The sequence below is a fragment of the Miscanthus floridulus genome, chromosome 12 (assembly GCF_019320115.1).
Source record: "Miscanthus floridulus cultivar M001 chromosome 12, ASM1932011v1, whole genome shotgun sequence".
Classification (NCBI taxonomy): domain Eukaryota; kingdom Viridiplantae; phylum Streptophyta; class Magnoliopsida; order Poales; family Poaceae; genus Miscanthus; species Miscanthus floridulus.
In genome coordinates, this window is record NC_089591.1 from 40,160,279 (window position 1) to 40,168,247 (window position 7,969).

General features: G+C 43.1%; 1 protein-coding gene across 1 annotated transcript; it reads right to left on the reverse strand.

Moving 5' to 3' along the window:
* Positions 1 to 3,246: 3,246 nt before the first annotated feature.
* LOC136497459 (uncharacterized) lies at positions 3,247 to 4,807 on the reverse strand. The gene is made up of 2 exons (XM_066493261.1): positions 4,672 to 4,807; positions 3,247 to 4,312 (listed from the first exon to the last, which is right to left on the reverse strand). Exon 2 carries the CDS (start codon positions 4,275 to 4,277, stop codon positions 3,927 to 3,929), a length of 351 nt encoding a protein of 116 aa, XP_066349358.1. The 5' UTR covers positions 4,278 to 4,312; positions 4,672 to 4,807; the 3' UTR covers positions 3,247 to 3,926.
* Between the last annotated feature and the right edge of the window lie 3,162 nt (positions 4,808 to 7,969).

Here is a 7,969-nt window from a genome sequence, read left to right on the forward strand (position 1 = left end):
GAAGAAAAAGATAGACCTAGCCTTCATCTTGGCTGAGGTGGATTGGGTAGTCACCTCACTATGTCCCACTGAGCCTGTGGCATCGGTGAGGGAGACAAACGAGGCTGATGCCGCTTGGGCAACCAGAGAGAGGGATTTTGCATTCCAAAAAATATCCTATGACCTTGAGCATAGGAAGTGGGTCACTGCCAACAAAAAATGTATGGTTGTGATAAAGAATACGATTGAGCCTGCAATTGTGGGCTCAATCCTAGAGTGTGACACCATCACCGAGTACCTCGAAAGAATAAAGAGTCAGTTCACTGGCTCTTCAAAGACATGCTACCCAGCTGATAAAGCAGCTGGTGACAGAGAGGTACTCAGGTAATGGTGGCATAAGAGAGCACATACTAAGGATGAACAATTTGGCATCTAAACTAAAACCAATGAATATGGCTCTCAAGGAAGAGTTCCTTATCCATCTGATTTTTGCTTTCTTGCCAAAAGAGTTTGGCACTTTTGTTGTCAACTACAACATACAGCTTGAGAAATAGGACATGAAGAGGCTCATGGCTATGTGTGTGCAAGAGGAGGAGAGAATGAAAGCTACCAATGGTGGCACTATCAATTATATGAAAGACAACAAGAAAAAGAATAATAATGCTAACTCCTCCTCAAAGCCAAAGGGAAAGGATCCCATGCTGCATCAGCCTCAACAAAATAAGTTCACAGTAGAGAAATATCAGTGTCTCTATTGCAAGAAGACGGAACATTATAAGAAAGATTGTCTCGATTACTTAAAGATGATCATGGTAAAGAAAGGTGAGAACACTATTACGTTCATAAATGAATCCCTGTATGTACAATATTCGAAATCTACTTGGTGGATTGACTTAGGTGCAACTGTTCATGTTGCTAATTCTTTACAGGAATTCTGTTCGACGAGGACTACGCAAAGAAGTGAAAGACACGTTAAAGTTACAAATGGAGTTCGAGCAGATGTCAAAGCTATTGGTGATCTTTATCTAGAGCTTGCTGATGGCTTCACTCTTTTACTTAGAGATGTACTTTATGTTCCCTCTTTACAGAGAAACTTGATTAGTGTTTCATGCTTGGACAATGATGGATATGATTGTCATTTTGGAAATGGTAAATGTAAGATAATATTTAATAATGCATGTCGAAATTATTTTTTATCACTACGTGATAATGTGAATGTTGTATGCGATGATGGGAACGTTGCGTGCGACAATGAGAATGTATCATCGTCTGCTTATGTAAACAGAAAACGAAAGAGAGCTCACGATACGTTGTCGAAATTATGGCACTGTCGTTTAGGCCATATTTCGAGGGGGGAATAGAAAGACTAGTTAAGAATGATATTCTTCCTCCATTAGAGCTCTCAGATTTAGAACAATGTAGAGAATGCATAAAAGGAAAGTATGTAAAAAAATTAAGAAAGATGCCAAACGAAGCGTAGAAATTTTATAGATTATTCACACAGACATCTGTGGTCTGTTTCTTATAAAGAGTGTGGATGGTTATGATTCGTTCATAACATTCACTGATGATTACTCCCGTTATGGCTACATTTATCCAATCAAAGAAAGAACAGAAGCATTGAATAAATTTAAGATATTTAAGGCAGAAGTTGAAAACCAACATAATTTAAAGATTAAGATAGTCAGGTTAGACCGTGGGGGAGAGTACTACGGTCGGCATACCCCATATGGTCAAGTTCCTAGACCTTTTGCAAGGTTCTTATAGGGGAATGGCATAGTAGCCTAATATTCTACACTGGGCGAACCTCAGCAGAATAGAGTAGCTAAAAGGCACAATCATACCCTGATGGATATGGTGCGCAGTATGATAAGTAACTCCACCTTATCGTTGAGCCTGTGGATGGAGGCGTTAAAAACCACCATTCATATTCTCAATAGAGTATAAAATAAGTCGGTGCCCAAAACATCATATGAGTTGTGGACAGAAAGAGTACCCTCACTAAACCACTTACGTGTGGGGGGGAGTCCTGCTGAGACTAAAGTATTTAACCCAAACATTGGGAAACTAGATCCTAAAACAGTAAGTTACCATTTCATTGGCTACCCATAAAAATCAAAAGGTTTTCATTTCTACTGTCTAGATAGATATACAAAGTTTGTGGAAACGAGACACGCTGTCTTCGTAGAGGATGAAATGATCAGGGGGGCATGGTAGCTCAAGAAATTGACCTTGAAGAGAAGCGGGTATATACGCCCACTCTGATGATTCATGAGCCATTTTTCTCACTACCTGCTGTCGCTGCACCGATAGTGCAAGACACTGTGGTGCCAGCACCTGTTGTTATTCTGCCTGTGGCAACAATGAATGACGATGAGGAACTTGTTCTTCAGAATCCTATGGAACCTATTGCCACACATGAGGGGGAGCAACAACAGCCTCAAACAGAAGATGTGCCAAATGTGAAGGCCCCTAGAAGGTCCTAAAGAGTTAGACGATCAGTTATTCCTACTGACTATGAAGTATACAATACTGAGGAATTTCAAATAGAGGATGATCCCACCTTATTTGAAGAAGTAATGAGAAGTAATCATTTATCAAAGTGGCTTGAGGCCATGGAAGATGAAATAAAATCTATGAATGCCAATAAAGTTTGGGACTTGAAAATAATTCCTAAAGAAGTCAAAACAGTAGGCTGTAAATGGGTCTACAAAATAAAACTTGACTCTAAAGAGAATATAAAGAGATATAAAGCGCGACTTGTAGCAAAAAGCTTTACGCAAAGAGAAGTGATTGATTACAATGAGACATTTTCTTCAGTCTCATGTAAAGATTCCTTCAGAATCATAATGTCATTAGTGGCACATTACGATTTAGAATTACATCAGATAGATGTAAAGACGGCATTTCTCAACGGAGACTTAGAGGAAAATGTTTACATGGCACAACCGAAAGGTTTTGTCATGGAAGAAAAAGAACGAAAGGGATGTCGTCTAAAGAAATCTATTTATGGATTAAAATAAGTTTCAAGACAGTGGTACTTGAAGTTTGATCAGACAATAAGGAATTTTGGGTTTAAAGAGAATGTTAAGGACAAATGTGTCTATGCAAAGTTTAAGAATGGCTTCCTTGTCCTGTATGTGGACGACATCTTACTTGCTAGTAGTGATGTCAGTCTACTACTGGAGACAAGAAGTTTTTGTCCTCAAAATTTGATATAAAAGATCTTGGTGAAGCCTCGTTCGTTCTAGGGATCGAGATTCACCGAGATAGAAGTAAATAGGTATTAGAACTGTCACAAAAGACATACATAGAAAAAAAAATCTTAAGGCACCGACTCTCATCACCGTACTCTTCCCCGACCATCGCTGTCCTAGCGCAGACACCGACTCCATGACAGACGCGAGCGGATCCTCCTCTACAGTCTCAGGTTCGACACGTTCCTCTACTCCTTTCTCTAATCTCTGTTAGAACATGTACTAGGACATGCTACCCACTTACATAAAATACCAGTGATCTATAAGGCTGTAACAATAAGCTCCCTTTCTTGTGTCACATAAGGCTATCTCCAACAACATTACCTAAAATATAAGATCCATTTTACGTTTGAGTAGCGCTACAGGTAAATGATTCCGTACCTATTTTTGGTCTTCTCCAACAACAGGACCCAAAAGAAAACCCTTTATGCAAATGAGTCTTCAGGAGAGAGGACACTCATATTTAGGTTGTACCTTTGCTATAACCCAAAATAAGTCTCGCATATAGGTGCTCTATTGGAGACCGATTCAGTACCATTCAAGATCCATTTTGGGTATGGGTGTCTATATGAGACATCCATTGGAGACAGTCTAACAGAGGGTGAGTATGTTTTCCTTTTTCCGTTTCTCTCTCTTCTCTCCTCTTTACTGCTGGGCCGGCGTTTCTTGGTTGACACAGACGGGGCGCCGTCACTGCGCCGCGACGGTGCGGGAGGAAGACGGGGCCGCGGCCGGCGGCGGCGCGGCGGAGGTGGTGGCCGGGGAGGGAGGGGACGCCGGGTGGCCGTGGCCGTGGCCATGGGAGCTGCTGCGGTGGAGGCGGCACTTGAAGGAGCCTGCGTGCGTGGCCGGCGCACAGACGCACTTGGGCGCGGCGCCATGGCCGTGGCCGTGGCTGTGGGCGGACGAGGCGGACGACCAGCTCCTCCGCATCGTCTTGGGCGACGACGCCGCGCCGGTCGGCGTCGTGCTGTGGTGGCCGTGGCCGTGGCCGTGGAACCGGCCCTCCTCCGCCACGGTGTCGACGTAGTTGGACGCCATCAGCCCCTACTGGTTCTTTGTTCACTTTCCTGTGCCTGGATGGATAACCACCATTAGGATGACTGATTAAATTAGTTACTACAAGGATCGCTAAAGAAAGTGATTGTACGCAGAGTTTCCACCGGCGGACAAAATTATAGTAGTCAAGCCAAATACACAAGTTTTGATGATTTGAGCTACCACATGCACCGAAGAAGGAACCCAGTTAGTGATCCGTTTCAGGTTAGCGCTCTACCTAGTTCTTCCTATTAAACTCCACAAGCAGCACATGCTTGAATAGAAAAATCTTAAAAAAGAGGAACAGATCCAGCACAGCAGTGTGTTTCTCTTCTCCTAGGTAGGAGTTAGAACTGTAGAAGTAAAGGGATAGGAGGAAGGCTTCCTAGGAGCTTACCAGACCCAGAGAAAACCGGCAGCTGATAGGCAGGAAAGAAAACAGAGGCCGCCGCCGAGGTGCCGAGAGCGGCAAACTGCGGCACCACGGCGAGCACTCCTCTCTTTTTATACAGGGGCCGGGATGTGGCACTGCCCGCGGGCAGCATCGGGCACTGCCCAGGATTCCTCTCCAACCCCGCCCACTGGCCTCCTGGACCCACACACAATCTACTACTAGCCCACTGGTTTTTGAAGCTAATCCCGCAAGCTAAGCAAGGCGCCAGCGGATTGGATGAAATGAAACTAGATGCGTGGAATGTGACGCCGCCGACGGCCGTGCCCTTAAGCCGGCGGGGGTGCGATTGTTACTGGCAAAGCGGTCATTTCGGCGGGTTTTGATTGGAAGAAAACAGGGGACGGTTTCTTTGAGATGGCGGGAAACGATGGGCTGTGGCGGTTTGCGCAGCTGGCTCGCCGCCTCGCGTCGGTTGCGAGCAAACGCCAACGGGATTGCCTGCCTCCGGCCTCGGGTTCGGAGGATGGAAGCCGGGAACCGAACACATCTCACGCGATCACGCGCAGACGGTTTAGAATGAGCCCTTGTTTAGTTCGCGAAAAGTTGGAAATTTGGCTACTGTAGCATTTTCGTTTTTATTTGGCAATTAATGTTCAATCATGGACTAATTAGGTTCAAAACGTTCGTCTCGCAATTTCCAACTAAACTGTGCAATTAGTTTTGTTTTTCGTCTATATTTAATGCTCCATACATGTATCGCAAGATTCGATGTGATGAATACTGTAGCACTTTTTGGGAAAATTTTTCGCGAACTAAAAAAAGGGCTGAATCTGCTGCTGCTGGTCTAATCGCAGATGCTCGACTAGTCGACTTGTCTCCGGACGATAAAATGCAGTGGAAATAGTAGTGGCCATACTTCAACAAAGGCACAAAGCCACAAGAAAATAGAGAATCTGCTGCTACCCTACTCCACAGCTGACTGTCCGATGACGAGGCATACGCATAGTCGCATACCACCACCACTAAAATTTCTGCATCCGAAAAGACAAAACACCATATACGCGCCATGCTGTGCCAGTGCGTGCATGCTGCGCCACATCGGCAGCACGTCGGATCGTGATGATTCCTTTCTCTAGGTCATAGGAGTATATCTCAGGACTGAAAGCAAAGTTACCAGCCACCCTTCCGACCACCGAGCAGTGTCCATTCGTTTTTGGGTTAAGTCTAATTTACACCCTCCAACTTACAGCAAAGTTCGGATTTCAACCTCGAACTTTAAAACCGGACAACTTTGGCTCTCCAACTCTCGAAAAAGTTCACCTCTCAACCTTCTGTACGGTTTTGCGGATAAACAGTAACTTTTGATATTTTTGAGAGTGCCGAAATATTATATTGCTTTTTCGAGCATCTTAACGTCCTTAAATGAAAAAACTCAAAACTACAAAGTTATAGATCTCATCGAGGTCTACAATTTAAATATAAAACTTATCTTCATCCGACATCGTATTGAAGGGTTTTCTATTTTTTGAAATTTGAGTCTCATCACGCGATAAAATATGGTGCTGAAATTTTATATTATTTTTTCGAGCATCTTACTTTCCTCAAATGAAAAAACTCAAAACTACAAAGTTGTAGATCTCATCGAGGTCTACAATTTACATATAAAAATTATCTTCATCCGACATCGTATTGAAGGGTTTTCTATTTTTTTAAATTTGAGTCTCATCACGCGACAAAATTATTTCCCGCGTGATGAGACTCAAATTTCAAAAAATAGAAAACCCTTCAATACGATATCGGATGAAGATAATTTTTATATGTAAATTGTAGACCTCGATGAGATCTACAACTTTGTAGTTTTGAGTTTTTTCATTTGAGGACAGTAAGATGCTCGAAAAAATAATATAAAATTTCAGCACCATATTTTATCGCGTGATGAGACTCAAATTTCAAAAAATAGAAAACCCTTCAATACGATGTCGGATGAAGATAATTTTTATATGTAAATTATAGATCTCGATGAGATCTACAACTTTGTAGTTTTAAGTTTTTTTATTTAAGGACGTTAAGATGCTCGAAAAAATAATATAATATTTTGGCGCTCTCGAAAATATCAAAAGCTACTGTTCACCCGCGAAACCGCCCAGAAGGTTGGAAAGTTGAACTTTTTCGAGAGTTGTAGGACAAAAGTTGTCCGGTTTTGAAGTTCGAGGTTGAAATCTAAACTTTGCTGCAAGTTGGAGGGTGTAAATTGGACTTAACCCTTCATTTTTCGGTGCTGTTCCCTTTGGTCCAAAGGCACCAGAGAACAAGGTGTCAACACCTTAACCCCACCACGACCAAACCCTCTCTCCTCCGCACCGGCCAGCCCTCCATTATTAGTCGTCATCCTCCACAGCTAGCTAGCGTCTCATCACAAAGTAAAAAAAAAAAAACGAGGCCCGGTACATTATTCCGGTCAAACACAATCGTCCATGTTAACTTGCTCACCCATGCATGCATGTCGACATGATGCAGAGTGAGCATTTCTGGTCTGAATCTCGGCCGAATTGAGCTACTACGTACCGTCCCTCTCTTGCAAGCAACGCCATTGATTCCTCTTCTTCTCAGGTTAATAAAAGAAAAAGGAAACGATTCAACTAATCGCTTTCGCTGATGTACCGTATCGTGACAACTGCCGCCACCTTCTGATATAGATATTCGCAGAGTCGTGTCGAATCTCTGCTGGTTAATTAGTTGTTCTGATGGCGATTTACAAGAGAGCACACCCTGATGTTTTTCTTTGTGTAATCATCTGTATCATCATCAGTTCACGCGTTTAGGCTACAAATATCAAGCTAGCACACCACCACCGCTCGTCGTCAGCTTCGCACAAGTCTCAACTCTCAAGGAGACGGACTAAAATACTGCACCGATGGAAGGAGTTTGAAAGGAGATGTGAACATCTCAGGGAATAATCTGACCAGTGCAGGGTTGCATATACTGATCTCGGCAGGGAATGAACGAAAGCAACAGGCCGTGACCATGGGATCGGATCCATCAAATCTCTTGCGCTGTTGTGGGGCACATCAGCATGCAAAAAGTCAGTAGCAAGAGCTTTGGAAGAGTATTTCTACGCGGGAATGCTAGATGCAGTAGCTTCGAAAGAATAATCTCGCAAAAAAAGCAAAAATGGAAAGGCAATTCATTTTGCAGTAACAAAATTTTTTTGCTTATATTCTAAGTGAGTCTAGCATGTCCATTAGGTCACCCATAAACCATCGTCGATCAATAGGGTGGTATTATTGCGACCTCAATATCA

Excerpts from the sequence above, each read along its gene's own strand:
- LOC136497459 (XM_066493261.1), bottom strand. The coding sequence starts at position 4,277 with ATGGCGTCCAACTACGTCGACACCGTGGCGGAGGAGGGCCGGTTCCAC.